Below are 15,872 nucleotides of genomic sequence, written 5' to 3'. Positions count from 1 at the left end.
CAAGTGGCTCCCTCTTCCCTTTTCTGGGACATGGTTGGGCTTTCAATATCTCTGCCCGTTTACCAGGGCTCTTTCTCTGACAATTTGTCCCTCTTTCGAGACAACCTCTGCATGGCCTCTAATTTCATCCTCTCTGTATGGTGGGTTACAGGAGGGAGGCTTAGTTTTTCCTGGGATTGCCCCTTTTGTCCTGATTTATTTTGTCTGGTCCCTTAGGCAGGAAGCTCCAATAGGCCACCAAGACTTGTGTTGGAGCGGGGTGCTGTCTGCACTCACCGCCACTGAACGCAAGTGTAGACGGGCCTAAATTGCACTTGGAGGCTGGTTCTATGCCTGTAGACGGGGGGGGGGGGGGTGGGGGGCTCTCTGCAGGCTCCAGCAGCAGCCTCCACTCACCCCCTATTTCAAGCATTTCATGCTTTAGGCGTTGCTAAAATTAAATAAAAATATATATTTTTAAATGTAGTTAATTAAAAAAAGAGAAAAAGCCTCTGGGTCATCGTTGGCCTTCTCACTCTCATGCTGCAGCTCGTCGGCCTGTTTGCGCGCAACCTCTCAGGATAGCAGTTTCACCGGCACTGCTCCCAGCACAGCACCCAGCCGCCCCAAACCACAGATGAAGGCGCCGCCTGAAGAGGGTAGATGCCAGCCACAAGCTGCAGAAGGCACAGAGTGAACACGAACGGGCACGAAAGGCAGACCTAGCAGCGTAGCCACGTCAAGCCACATTTCCACTACCATCGACAAGTGGGCTGCCTCCAATGTGCTACAAATCCCTTGCTTACAGCAGATAATGTACCAACTCAAACATCTTTGTGATTATATTGGCCTATCCTTTTAAAAAGGGATATCGGAGCCAAACTGTTCTTGCAAGTTCCTTGACCCATGCCAATCTTAAGAGACCCCAAACCTAAAAGTGCAGTCGCTTTCCCAGCCACAAAATAGAATTGTGTACCTCAAAAGACTAGAGGTTTCTGGACATAAGAGTAACAACTTACATAGCTAGAGGATGCAAACAGCAGCAAGGTAGCATTTATAATTGGCAACAGTCAAATCCAAACAACAATGCTAGTCTTTAAACGCAAATGGATCACCTGTAGAAGAAATATGAATGTAGCGCTGGGCTGTTCCCTGGCTTTTCACTCTGCCCTTCATTGGGCCCTAAAAGACAGCAAAAAAATAAAAAGAAATTGTACGTCACCTGTAGGGATTAGTAGGTCTCAGTCCCACCCACAATCAACGAAAAACATGGAACCAAAAGAAACTAATTTAAAACATGCCTCCAGAAAATCACCATCAATAAAACCATGTTAGCACTACTGCTAGTCAACCTATTCACGGGAACGTCCGAGAAAGCCTCTCCTAATACAAATAAGCAGACTAGACCCCAAGTTCTCTTCAAAACGATAGCCAACAGACTCAGACCTCAAAATGCAACGCTTAATCCATAAAAGAGATCTTATTCCTGCCAGTGCTAAACCTAAAACAATCCATGGTCTATAAAGAAAGGAGTTTCCTTCGAGACTTTGAAAGTGAAATGTGACAATTCTGATAGACAGGGGACTGACCTTGGAGAACCACAGCCAAGATCTGCTCTGTCCACCTACAGTTATCTGGAACGATGCGGACCTTTCCTCACCGTTCTACCATTGTTCACCCTAATGCCTGCGGGCTATGGCGCGTTATAAGCACTAAACATCAACCCAAGCAGTCATATTGCAGATTAGATCAAGAATAGACTATTTTACATTTATAAAGCGCTCACACAGCCCGCAGGCATCGAACGCTGTTACAGGAATAGTTTGTTTTTCTTAGTTGCGTAATTGTGTTTCTTTTGGTCTTAGTTACGTATTTATAACGCGCTTAAACACCCAGAGGTTTCTAAGAGCGGACCCGGGGATCGAACCTGTTGTTGCTTCGTGTCGTCTTGCTTCCAAGACGCGCACGCTGCTGCTGAGCTATCCTCCCGGGACTATGTCGACAGCATGTACCGCAGAATTCGGGAATCACTGATTAAAGAAACTAGAACTGTTCCCGGATACTCATACTGGCTGGACAGGAGAGACTACAGTACACCAGTTCTAAAATCTCTCCACTGGCCAATTGGTCACCAAAATAATACATTTCAAGGTGTTTTGCATCACCGGCAAGCCCTACCGGACTGTGGAGCCGGTTTCAGGTTTCCAGGATCGAGAATCAATGCATTTGAAACAATCCTGTGACCCATCAGAAGGAGGCGCAGAGGACAGTCTTCTCCAACATCACAGCCAAACTTTGAAACCAACTTCCATAGTGAAATTACACAATCACTAACTTCTGGAAATCTGGCTGTTCAACAAATCATAAAACCATCTTTTTCAGATTCGACACAGCACCACGCACAGAAACTATGCAAATAGCAGAGGAATGCAGTAAAAAACTAATATAGCAACAAACCCCACAGTCCAAGTGCCTAGACTGCCCTCACAAACAACATATTTTCATGATGTTCCAAAAGTCCTGCAAATCTCCATTTCACAATCCTAGGGCAACAGCAGACAGACAGAAGGAAGGACCTTTATACAGGTGCTGTCTGGGATGAAGTGACCATTGACCCCAATGCACTAACATCAAATTCATCCTTCCCAGACATCTACATTTCACTACACAAGTACACTGCAGAATCTTGGTCTCCACTCCAATATCCATCTAACCCTACCCATGACCATGACCGCTCATACAAGCATCCTCATTGCCTCGTCCATAATAGCACAGACAAAAATTACAACTGCGCGCACCTGTAAGTGCTTGAAAGTGTGCGGTTTGCTGCACTGGACTCGTCTCCTGGACTCTAGCTGCCTGCTGCCATGTGAGCCTTTAGTCTGCAAGAGGAAGCACCTATATTGGAGACGCAGAAACTCGGGACTGCCTTTGCAAGTAAATATAGCTACCAGCTGATGCTTTGGGACTTGTGATTTTGACGGACTATTGAAACTTGTGATGTTGACAGACTATTGAGTCTCAGTGTTAAGCCGGAGTACGCTTTTAATTTACGTCAGTCTTTGTCCGTTTCTAGCGTGGCAGGTGACGTATTAGCTCCACCCCCCCCAAACCTCCCAGAAAACCTTGATAAACCCAGGTGATTGCGCCCGCACCGGTAAGTGCTTGAAAGTGTGTTGTTCGCTGTGCACCTCGCGCCTCTATTAGTCCAAGGTTATGAGCTGAAGTAGGTAAGAAAGCCCACCGTACATGTTAGGCTAAGTGCCCTAAGTTCCAAACTCTACAGGTACCCATTGGTTCTTAACAGTTGCCCCAATTAGGAAACCCATGATTGAGCGTAACTTTGTTGATCATCTTTGCTGTCTGCATTCCAGCTGATGGTGTACATGGAGTTGCGCTACGCCAATCACCAAAAATATCCCAGCAAATTAACGATAAGCAGCCATCTTTCCTGGGTATGGGTAACCCGGGTATTGAACCCCCGGTAAGGAATAGTCGGGCATGCAAACGCAAGATAATTAGCCAACCCAGCCTCCTTACAGAATGGAAGCTTGCTAAAATGACCACATTTTTTAGCAAAATGGAACATCCTATCGAACTGACTGGAGAGACAACTTTGCCAGAGATGACTCCTCTGGAGACCGCAATGATTTCTTTAGAAATCAATGCTGCGTTCCCGTATATAGGAAGTAAACTGCTCGCCCAAGTACTGTCGAGGCCCCAGGCAAACCCAGATCTTGACAGTGAAGGCAACTAGTGCTGATCATATACCTGAAGTTAAGACAATAGATGATATGAATGACTACCAGCTGCATAGGTTTGCTGAATCTCAAATAGTAGTGAATTGATAAGAGACAGCATTACCAATGGTGAAACATCACAGGTATCAGCATGAAGTAAAATAGCTGAGCTTAACCTTCCTTTTACCCTGTGTGTAGACCAAAGCATTAACAGCAATGCAATTGAAATGAAGAAAATGCGTCACAAAACAGGTACCGGTTATAGTTATCAGATACCCCTCAAAAAAAATAACACCGCTGAGGCATGCCCCTCTCTTGATCTCACAGACAATGTCCTAGTGAGTAGCAAAAAGATAAAGAGTGAGGAGAAGGCCAGACCCCTGAAAGTAGGAGAAGGAGACAAATCGACCCAACTACTGGTTTGATTGTTGTTAGACAAGCAAGATTAGCAATAGAGAAGTCCATCTCTGAAATAAAGGGGAAGATAATCCCATACAGAAGTACATCTACTAATATACTGGACGTTTCTAGCAATGCAAGTTTTGTGAGTATGAATACAGAAGAACTGTTTCAAGGCCCAGAAAACGTCCTGGTGCCACTGGTATAAACATGTGATTCTATTGAAGGAAGATTAGACATACGCCCTTTATTACTATATGAGATTAGCAAAAAGGAAAAGAAAAGAATGATTCTAGCACTAATACCTTAGCAGAATTAATAAGGGAAGGCGCACCAATAAGCATAAAAGTTGAACCAGCCACGGAGAGCAGGACCAGTGAAAAGCAAAATGAATACACAATCTCTGAATGTTTGCCAACTAAGACACATGTAATATCAGGCAGCAATAAAACAAATTAAGAACAAAAGAAAAAGCATAGCTGCAAAGAAAAATATTTCCAAGCGATAATGTATGGAAAAAAGACTAAATGTGCCACAATGAATGGTTGTGTTGCTGATGCAACGTTAACCTTGTGCATCACCAATACTGAATCATCTCAGACAGTAACTCTGGCTGATACAACTAGAAAGGAAAAAACAATTTCCATCTTTAAAGTACCCAACTATCAGATCACACTGACAATACATGAACCGACCAGGAATATAAAGATAGGAGCCAAAGACAAAAAAAATAATCTTCCAAAGCATTCTGATATCAGATTGTTTCTAGCGAATCCCATACAAAATACTGCCGATTCCTCTGAAAATTGGCTAAGAGTGGTCAAAATGACAGCTAAAAGAAAAACTAAGCAAAACAAAAAACAGGATGAATGATGCAATATTAGTAGATATAGCAGCAATATTTGAAAACTCCCAGTTGTCAAAAGCTGAGATCCCAAAGAAAATTATGGAAGTCCCGAAACCTCAACAAGATGGCGAAATCCGTGGTAAAAATAAGATTCCAGGTAAAGTTTGCACCGAACTCCGATTTGAAAGCTAATTTAGACAATGAGGTGTTTCCCCAATTATGTTCGTGCCCTGAACATTGAGGTGAATGATTCCAGAGATTAATTATTTAAATAGACAACGTATTCTTGAATTGTGTACCATGATAGTCCCATTGAGAATGATCACCTCCAAAGACTTCAGAATTGTAGATCAGTTGGTGTCATCCAGTAAAACCATTACTAACCTATTGTGTGTTGATATAGCAATACATAAATATATACTTCGCCATAGTGGAATGTTTGAATTGCTGGGATACTCATCTATAGAAACTATTATGCATAGACTTTAAAATCCTGCTAGCCCATCATAAAGTGTAAAGATTAGATCTAAAAGGCTCGATACAGACACTGGTTCTGCAAATCATAGTCCTATACCTCTAAAAGAAAATACCAATCCAACTAAGAAACCTAACTATAGTAAAAAAGAAAAACACGCTCGACAGTGCTAACCTTACTGGCTATTGGCAATGGTTGCCAGTAGCCTTTAAGCCACATTTTGAAAGGCAATCCTGATGAAAGCAAAATATTATCTTGCAATACGAGGGGACACTCACTACACAAGTGATGGGCTTTAGTGAATACTGATAAGTTTCACATAGTGGCACTTCAAGAAACCTGGCTATTGAAACATGCGTTATTGATGGTCGTAGTACTGTCCAAATTGATGCTGTTTAAGGGCCCAAAGGAAGACCAAAAGGAGGACTTCTAGTTACAATTAAGCATCCATGGACAGGAAGAGGCACCCGTTGGTCTACTGCGATGGTTCTGGCAACAGTTGTAGATTGCAATCTCCCACAAGTATCGAACTTCATGATTGTAAACCTATATCGCCAATCAAGAAAATATACCAATGGTAGCAACAATTTTTGCAGACAAGGATCCCAGTGTTTCTATCATAGTTGGTGATTTGAATGCAAGAATTATATATTTTAACGACTTGATGCCACAATGCCTAAATTCCGAACCTATTACAAACGGCTTTTCTAATAGTATAGGGAAATATTGCACTCTAACAAATCCTCAATGGTAACACGGCCGGTGAGTACAATAGTCGTGCTACCCGAGTAAGTGGTGTTAGTCTGAGCACATTATACTACACGATTGTGGACTAAAGCGCTTATCAACTAGTATGCGATATGACCGTAGGCTGCCAAGAAGAGTGATCATCTTCCCTGGTTTCTTTTGTTAACCACAACCAAAGAGAACGTTATAAATGAGTTCCAAGATAATGGTAACATTGGTGTAAACTACAGGCAATAGAATCACAATGAATCCCACTAAACTTGAAAAAGGGAAGCTTATAGCACACTCTAGTTGGCGAAATTCACAGAAAATGTGGATATCTGCTCTGGAGCTTCAGCCAATACATTGATTGGCAAGTTTGAATTTATGATAGAGACCATAAAATCTGTCACAAGCCATAAACGTATATATATCTCTGGGACCTGACTTGACAAAAAAAAAATACGTTTGATGCTGCAATACACGCCACCAAAAAGCAACTTAGAAATACAATAAGAGAATTACAATATTCAAAAAGCCCTGATGCAGCGAATAGAATAAGAATGGCTAAATATCAAATCTTGGTTCAGATTACATCACAAAAGTAAAGCAGAAGAGATATGGCTGACTACTTCAAGCAAAGAATACACACAATCAAGAAATGTGGTCAACTATCAACAGTTAAAAGAAAACTGTCTATCAACAGTGTGTCAGAGATAGATTGGATAGCACATGTTACAAAGACCATTGGCGCTACTGTGCGTGGTATAGAAGGTGATCATAAGGCAACTATATGGCAGAATACGGTTACCCTTGAAACCTTAACTAAAATTGTTGAGAAATTACCAAATTCACGAGTCATGACAGCACATGCAATGCTTTGCTGCGATTGTCACCGACCAAATGGGCCTATGCATCAAATATCCTATTTAAGTAGATTGGCAAGTATGGTCAAGTTCCTGAGTCATGGCGTAAGAGCATATTTCTCCCCATTTACAAGAAGAATGGAAAGATCCTGCCAACTAGAGGATGTTGGTGATGCTTGAACTAAATGTTTGGATCTCCACCCAGAATATTCTCCCAGCGTGTCAGTCAGGTTTTAGAGTCAGCTCTGCTACCGTCCATTACATCGCAAATCCAGTAACAGCGATTGAACATTCGTGGACATGTCGGAGGCTACCAGTATATGCAGCCTTTATAGATTTCACGGCTGCCTTCGACACAATAGTGCGTAGCAACAATGGGTCAAACTGAAGTCTTGGGGAATCCCTCCGGGGCTTTTATACATGATTCAACTTTTAGATAGTAATACCTCAGTAACAATACATCTACATGCTGAAGGTAAACTGTCTGAAGCAATAGCTACAAAGCGTGGAGTCAAACAAGGGTGCATATTGGCTGCCACCCTTTCAACCTATACCTTGCTGATTTTATGAGAGAGGTCTTTGACCCTAGTGTTGGCTAGGGTATGCCAACAACCTCTTACTTTTAAGACTATACAACCAAGGGTTTACAACACAAACTGGACACCCTTGAAAAATGGGTGTAATATAAGCAAAAGATAATGAAATTCCTAGGAAAATGACAATCTAGTAGTGATGCGACTCACAAATGGCTTATGAACAGCCAACAGATTGAAATAGTAGAGCACTATAAATATCTTGGAATAATAGTGGACCATAAACTATGTTGGAAATTACATTGGTTAGAAACCAAGAGGAAGTGCATGATAGCAACAATGGCTTGAAGTAATTTCATAGGCAACCAATGTGGTTTTTCTGTTAAGGCTATATTGACATACTCCACCAAGATTGCCTGATGCTTATTATATGGTGCTGAAATATGGGGAATGTCTTTCATAAAAGAATTGGAGAACTTTGAAGCTAAATTAGTATGCCTAAAAATATATGTCTCGTGCATATATATTACTTGAATGTAATGCGATTAGTGTGAGCGATACACTTGAATTTAAGATGGCATCCCTTTATGCAAAACTAGCTAATCTAGACAATACATTTATTGTAGAATTGATGAAAATCTTCAGAATACTGAATAAGCAAAAAGATATAAAATTATTTGATAGACTTGCATCCATCTTTAGCCCATTTAGAATAGATGCAGCAATCAGTTGGCTTACGCTACCAAGATCAAATGGAAATTGAAACAAGTAATTTATGATCAAAGTAGAGAACTTAGCAACAAAAATAAATAGCGGAATGTATCTCGAATTTTGGCCTTCGAAGATATATAAACCCAGCTACCAGATGGCTTTCCCCGAGTGTGAAACCATCAGAAGTTACCTGCTGTTTAAATTCAACAGGAAAGACACCATGGAAATTCTAGGTGCAAAACTGTGTCCATCTAAAGAAAATAGATACTGCAGGCCTTGTGGAATATTAGATATTGAATCAGCAAAACACATTGTATGCGAGGGTAAAAGTTGACAGTATTTGCCAACAAAATATCTGGCAGCTTATGACAACACTGGAAAGTAGAGTACTATAAGTGATATATGGGAATCATTGATGTGTGGTAATGATATAAACCTGATCACATACTGATATTTTATGAAGTAGGTTTAACCATTTTAAAAAGAATCAACTGACATTTTGTATCGATAAGATGGTGTATTAATAGTAGTTTGATTTTATGGAGACCTTTTTTATAAATTGCAATTTGCTGGTGTTTATTGAATGAATGTATGCCATAATACATAAAACCATTGTTGGTTATGTGCATATTAACAATAATTAAAATGACAACTGCCTCCAAGAGTCCATATAATTGGCTGCCTGTGTGTCAGAGGAGCCAGCAACATAAGAACTTCTTAGATGATGCTTTATGATCAAAGTATGGGTAGGTACCAGGCACACTTCATGCTGGAGACTATTTAGTCCTTATTTACATATCAAAAAGAAAATTCACATCCAAACATCAGTGTTTGAGCATCGATTTAAGGGGCATGGGGAAGGAAAGTGGGTGCAATAAATCGCTCTAACACAAAAGTTCTAAAATACAAAAAAGATATAGTATTCTTACCTGGTCATCGTAGCCATCAATTTTAGCTGGAGTGAATTGATCCATGTTGTACTGGGCAAATGCACTTAAGAAGGAAAAAAAGAAACAGTCAGGCAGTATATGTACCACTAGAAAAAATGTACTCTATGCACATTTGAGTTTCTTGCATACATGTTCTTGCTATAGGTCAAACAAATGCATGCTATTGCAAGCAGGTTCGTTAAAACTGCTGGGAGGGTGTGTGTAGGCACGTTATTTGTGGCCAGGGGAGCTGGAGATGTGGTGCACAGAATGAATTCATATTTTACATTAAGTGAATGCCTAACAAAGCAATTTGAGCCAAGTCACACACCACAATACCACCCAATAAGCCATCAGTGGCAATATACCTCTAGCTCAGAGCAGAACAATAAGAGGTGATAGCTGGAAGGTTTAGAATTGATCATAACCTCTGGCATTGCTCTGGGCAACTCTACGGGCCATTGTTTTTCACCTGCCAGCCATTAAAAAAGGGAAAAGACAATATGCAAATCCGGCATGGTCCCACAACAAAAAGGGCAGTGCAGCCCGAAATGCTAGGACACATCCCCTCTGCACAAGACCACAAGCATGCCCAGACACGTTTCTGCCTTGTACTTCTAGTTCAGAACCATATGACCAATGAATTGTGGGTAAGCAAATTATCCCAATGCAAGCCTATTGCTGCAGAAACATGATCGTCTTGTAGGGTAGTGCTATCTTCTTAATATTGTATTCAACCCAAGACAGTTTAAGGCTGTAGACAACGACATACTGGTTTCACCCTTATGAGAGATCACCAGTATAGTGCAACAGCCTTGTGGTTGGAGCACTGAGGCAGGAATAGCAAACGCAAGCAGAGATATACAAATTAAAATCTGTAGCATATACAAAACAGGGATCCACTTCAGGCAAAACGCCCCACCCCAATTCTGCAAATAACAGTGTGTAGGTCAAGCGTAATGAATAAGCACGATCAGAGATTCGCTCGACAATTTACTTCAACATACAATAACTCAAATTGTAAAAGTACTTGAAGCAGCTATGTGCAGTTCAAATAAAATGGATACTGCACAATTTTGTAGGCAAAGAGGTCACGTTTCCCCTTTTGAACTGAAGAGATTAAAGCAGTTTGTGCTTAATTACTAGGAAAATGCTGCAAAGTTGCAGTTGTCCTCTGTCAGGTTAGAGAATAAATGCAGGGTTCAAAATAGCTGGAAGCTATTGAGCTCCTGTCTCTTCCAAAGGAGTCTGGTTCACTTAAAACCAACTGTTACCAGGAGCTACTTTTGGCTCCCCAGGCCAACTAATGCATGGGACATTGTTGAATATTTGAGAATGTACATGAGCTAGGAAACATTTAAATAAAGTGGATCATAAATACTGGACAGACATTTAAAGTGTCCAGCCTTTGTTGCATTTAGCATTGCAGTGCATGGTGTAGACGCTCCTGGTACGCCAGCGGTAGCACCAGCCTGCTGGATGATGTCCAACACCCAGAAGCAGGTTTCAGCTCCTGCTTACCGAATCTTACTTCAGATCACTGAAATGATGGGTGCTTGAAAATGGAACCGCTATGTGCAGATGCTTTTGGAAAATGAGAACATATGTGCAAGGTTTAATTTAAATCAGTGCCATACTCCGTTGAAATAAAAAAATAGTCAACATTTGTAAAAGCAGCCTCCACATTTCATGTCGAGCATGGCATTTCTTCAGGACTGCTAAAATAAATTTTATTACAAGACCGAGGCGAGCATTATGATTTTCTTCTTTTATTACTGCTCAACAGCAATTCAAAACTTTATCTTTTCAAACTTTTTTTTTAAGAACGTAAGCCCAAACGGCTTAAAAAACAAAGATAAAACAAACATGAAATTATATAACTATCTATCCCAAGATTCATAGAGGCTCTGAAGTCCTAGCCTCCTTTCTGTCCACCAATGGCAATCCTTTGCCCAGTATAAACTCCCCTGTCTCTATGTCCTTTCCTCTTTTTTTTTGCTGGACTCGACAGTTAAGGGTTCTATTAGTGTTTTCATGGGTATCGGCGCAGGGTCAGCGCGTTATAATTTTCCAGTCCTTACCCGCCTTTGAAATGAAGGTCACCATTTTGAGGTCCAGCTCTGGGGTTTCCGCGACCTTCCCCGAGAGCTCTGGCCTGGGACACTCCGCATGTAACCTGAACCTGACCTCTTTCTCCAGAGGTTTCCTCATCCTCTGGGACATGTATAATGCCACCTTCGGGGTGCAGACATCTCAGTTTCGTGCCACCTGGAGCCTTTGTATATTGGCCCTAGAGGTGCCCACAATAATCCAGCTTAGTGTTTACGATTGCTGCAGCGATCAGGGCTCTATTCCTCAGACAGATCCGGGCGAATCTGCCCCAGTAAATTTGTGTAATAAGAGCAAGATGCTTTAGAGCAGAGGTCGCCAAACAGTCGATCGCGGGCGACTAGTAGTTCGCCTGAGCCTTTTCAGTCGCCCGCGCTGAAGATCCCGAAAAATAAACATTTATCCTAAGTTATATTATTAATGGTGCGTTTTGCAGCTATTTTCCATGTTCAGGATCCGAACCCTGGTCGCCCCAATTGCGGGCGGGGAGCTTGGCTGCTGTGCCACATGGAGCTTCTTGTGAATCCACTGACAAATGTCAGTATCACGTTATGCTTCTGCAGGCCGCCTGTAGTACCACAGTTGGCCTTGTGCGCCCCCACGACAGTCTTGCTTAAGCAAGCTGCTCTTGTTTGCCAGAGATGTTGGAGGGGCTGGGGCAGGATCAGGATCATTGTGACCACGCAATGAAAATATCACAGTAGCCGCTCGCCTGGAAATGTTCAAAATAATATTTAGAAAATGGTACAATTTCTTTTATGTGGCTTCTTTCCAAATTCCACATTGTACATTTCCACTTTAAATCACTTCCATGACACAGGTACACCCACTTTTAGTACATTAAGCAATCCATAGACACGCTGTACAAGTCTACCAGGGTGAGGGTAGCTCAGCAGGTTGACAGACCGATGCTGAGATGTTATATATTCAAAACTACAGGTTGTTAATTGTATGACTTTTTGCAATGCCTTATAAAAAAAGTGCTATACAATGTGTTTGGCCAGGGTATGGGTTGGGCTGGTTGCTTGCTTATATTCAGGGCTGAGGTGGGGATATTTCTGCCCCTGTAGTGAAAATCAAAAGTTGGCACCCATGAACCCACAGTTTAATTTTCTAAAAACTGCTATCAGCATAACAGAAGCATTTATTTGTGATTAACCAGTTTGACAAGCATTTAAAATCTTTATAAATATAACTTGTACTAAAACAGAGAGGGGCACCCAAATAATGATAATGATGTGTTATTTATATAGCGCCTTAATCCAAAGCGCTTTACAGAGCACATATTTACATGCAATATCACCCAACTGAAATTGGTACTCATTTATCGACCTCAGAAGGATGAAAGGATGTGTTGGCCTTGCCGGGACTTTAACCTGCAGATCACGCTCAGATCGCAGCAGCGAGCGCTCAACCCGCTGAGCTATTGTACCGGCAAATAACGGAGTATGTGTGGTGTCTGACAAAAAACACATTTCAAAGAAAACTCGTGAATGCAAGCAGCATTTTTCAATTTGGAAATTCCTTTTTTTTAATGGAAGTGTGAAATGCACATTTGGAAAACAATAGTGTGCCTAGCATGTAGAAAGCCTGCATAAAACGCAAAGGAAGGGGCACAAAAAATGCAGGATATTTGTGTGGAAGTCCAAGAAATATTTGTCTTTTTGAGAGAGCTACTAATAAATAATAATGCAATAAAGAGGTTTTTGAAGTTCTTAATATATTCATGAAGGCATATGCTATTCCATCTGTTTAAAGAGGGTTAATAATGGAGCCAAAAAAAATGTGAAAATTCTGAGGTTTCTAAATATCCCCACCCCGATATCGCCCGCTAGTAGCTCTCCACTGTTGGCCTCCACTACAAGTAGCTCTAGCTAACGTAAAGGTTGGAGACCCCTGCTTTAGAGCAAGATGCTTTAAGGTATACAACGTGTTTCTTGAAGGATAGGTGTGAATCTTAAAAGACTAACTTTTGACTGATTCTGAAACTTATGGTTACCATTCAGCATGAAACATTTGTGCTGGGGGGTGGGAGGGAAGAGAAGGGTCTAGCTTTTTAAATTTGTTAGGCCAATACAAGCAACTCAGTCTTGGGGCCAGTGCGTTTACTGCCATCCATATGGCCTCAAACACTTACTATATTCACATCTTTACTAAGGCCTAGTCAGTTTAAAAACTCTCGGCGTCGTCAGCATAATTTGCAAACCGAATACACAGAGAAACAAGCAAATCACAAAGAGGTTTAGAGAACACATTAAAATGCAGCTCTGATAAGCAACATCCCTGAGGGACACCACAAGTCAGTAGTGTTCTTGGCGAGTGAGCATTTCCTTTGGCCACTGTAGCCGAGCCGTCCTTGGTCCCAAGAAGGGGAGTATAAGCGGTTGGTTGGCTTTCCTACCATGCCATGCGAGTGGTTATGAATGAAAACATGTACCCAACGATATCCATTTGATATGTAAAACAGGGTTTGAGTTGACCTTTTAGTATTCAGATATGGCAAGTGGAAAACAGAATGGAAAAAAGCATGTGGTCAATCTGTAAATTAGATTCCCTTCCCCCTGCACCCCCCAACTCACTTACTGGCAACTATGATATTAATCATCATTTCCATAGAGGTAAACTCAGCTTGGTGCTCCCCCCCCCCCACTACCAGGTACACAATCGTGGAAGCCTCCAATCAATGCTTCAAAAAAAAAAAAAAAAAAAAAGGCGGTTCAGTCTATAGTCCCTACTATTTGTTGACATGCAGGGGAAGAGAAATGTATCAGAGGTTGCAAAGAAAGCATAGGCTTCCATTTTAGATATTTATCTGTGCAAACGCTGTCAAAAAAGGGTAAATGGTCACATTTCTGTTTGCTCTACCTTCTTAATATGGTTACCATCAGATTCATAGACATTACTGGAGAAAGGGAAGAGAAGTTCATCCAGGGCCGGAGTTGTGTCAACAAGTATTACTTGGATTCTGTAACTTGGAACAAGTATAACTGCAACCAGAGTAATGAAAGCACACATTACCCCTATGTAGGCTTTTCAAAAAATGTGTTGCACTCAGGGCCTTTCTGCTTTAAATAAACCAAGTTACAACTTACTGCGCTGCCCCTTCCCTGAGAAGATTGTCATTGTTGAGCAGTAACCGGACATCTAAACAAGACAAGAAAAGATAAAAATTAGAAAAACATTAAAATGAACTTCAAGCATGTGAAGTGTACGCTTGCCTTTTAGTTCGCAATCCTTTAAGTTTACTGCAATTTCAATGGTCGTAGCCAAAAGGCTAGCCATGACTAAACAGAAGGTTTCTATTAAAAACACAACTCAAATATCTTTAAACAGTCTTCAACTTCCTCAAAATACATTATTCATGGAATGCTTACTTAGGACAGATCGCACATCACACGCGCTGCTGCGTCTCTGGGAACAGTGAGAAGTCCATTTTATGTTGGTTTGCCCAGAAGATCTGTGCAGTTTTGAGTACATGGCACCACTGCATTCAAATGCTTGAGACCCAGGTGGATGAAGAGGCACAGAGCGCACGTTTTTGAATACAAAATAAAAGACCACACTAAATAAAGATGTTGAGATGCACACATGCCACCGGCCCCACAGATTAGTACACCAGCCTCTTACTCCCTACCACAAACACTCACCAGATAAAAACTGCCAATAAAAGATAATACATTATTAGCAGCGCCCATCTGCTCCACTAATCTATTTGGATCAGTCTTACCAGCAGAGCATTGTCACAGGAGACTTATTGCCTGATCTTAAGAGGACATTTCAAAGTAAATGGGTGTCATATTTTCAAGATGAAGCTGGGCAAAATGTCACTCGCTGCATTAATTCAATTTCTTACTCACAAAGTCAATGGCCACCAGCCAATGGCTAGTGAAGAGCGCACATTGAGTAAACATTGCTAATTTCATTTGCATCAAGTACTGGCTTTAAGGAAGTTTGTATTAAAAAGATCGTTTTGATATTCAACTAGGTTTGCCATCATAAAAAGACAGATTATGGATGGCAAGAACTGGGACTCCCCAAGACAAAATGTGTTGTAGTAGATTTTCCTTCGAGTGAAATTCTCACCACCTGCGAGTGCCCCAGCACTTTTTGCTGGTCTCTTGGATTTTTGTCTGATTCTCCCGAGTGAGTGGGAACCTTTTTCCACACCTCATTCTTTTACTCTAATCTGGGGAACCCTTTTTACCTCTTTTTGGTAAATTGTTTTGGAGTCTCGTTTACCTCCCATCTTTTCTGCCATCTGCATTGTACTGAAGTAACACACAGCACAGTCTGTGCAGTGTTACTGGAAGCTCCTAAAGCGTCCATTGTAATGTTTAATTATTTTCCTGTGGTAAATTATCTGTTACCAAGGCAGCAGGGGATACTTTTTTTATCCTACCTGTACTTTCTTTTGTGAGATCAGCACAACCCACCTTATGTGGAGTGCTCGGGGGAACATAGTCTCCCTTTTCTCACTTCTCAAGTAACTTTTTGGCTACTGCGACAAGTCCATCTTTTCAGGCTGTTGGCAGTGTACCTTTTTGTGAACTTGTATCGC

At 41.4% G+C, this 15,872-nt stretch overlaps 1 protein-coding gene across 2 annotated transcripts in view; it reads right to left on the bottom strand.

Moving 5' to 3' along the window:
• CAPZA1 (capping actin protein of muscle Z-line subunit alpha 1) overlaps nt 1-15,872 on the bottom strand; it is a 251,517-nt gene that overhangs the window by 177,484 nt on the left and 58,161 nt on the right. For both annotated transcript variants that reach the window (XM_069633326.1, XM_069633327.1), the window contains exons 3-4: nt 14,407-14,458; nt 9,206-9,269 (exon numbers count right to left, since the gene is read on the bottom strand). In XM_069633326.1, the coding sequence (XP_069489427.1) occupies nt 9,206-9,269; nt 14,407-14,458 (116 nt within the window). The remainder of the gene's footprint in view (nt 1-9,205; nt 9,270-14,406; nt 14,459-15,872) is intronic.

Source organism: Ambystoma mexicanum, chromosome 13 (genome assembly GCF_040938575.1).
Source record: "Ambystoma mexicanum isolate Mex_15411 chromosome 13, UKY_AmexF1_1, whole genome shotgun sequence".
NCBI lineage: Eukaryota > Metazoa > Chordata > Amphibia > Caudata > Ambystomatidae > Ambystoma > Ambystoma mexicanum.
Note: the sequence above shows the minus strand (reverse complement) of the source record. Positions and strands in the feature narration are given on the sequence as shown.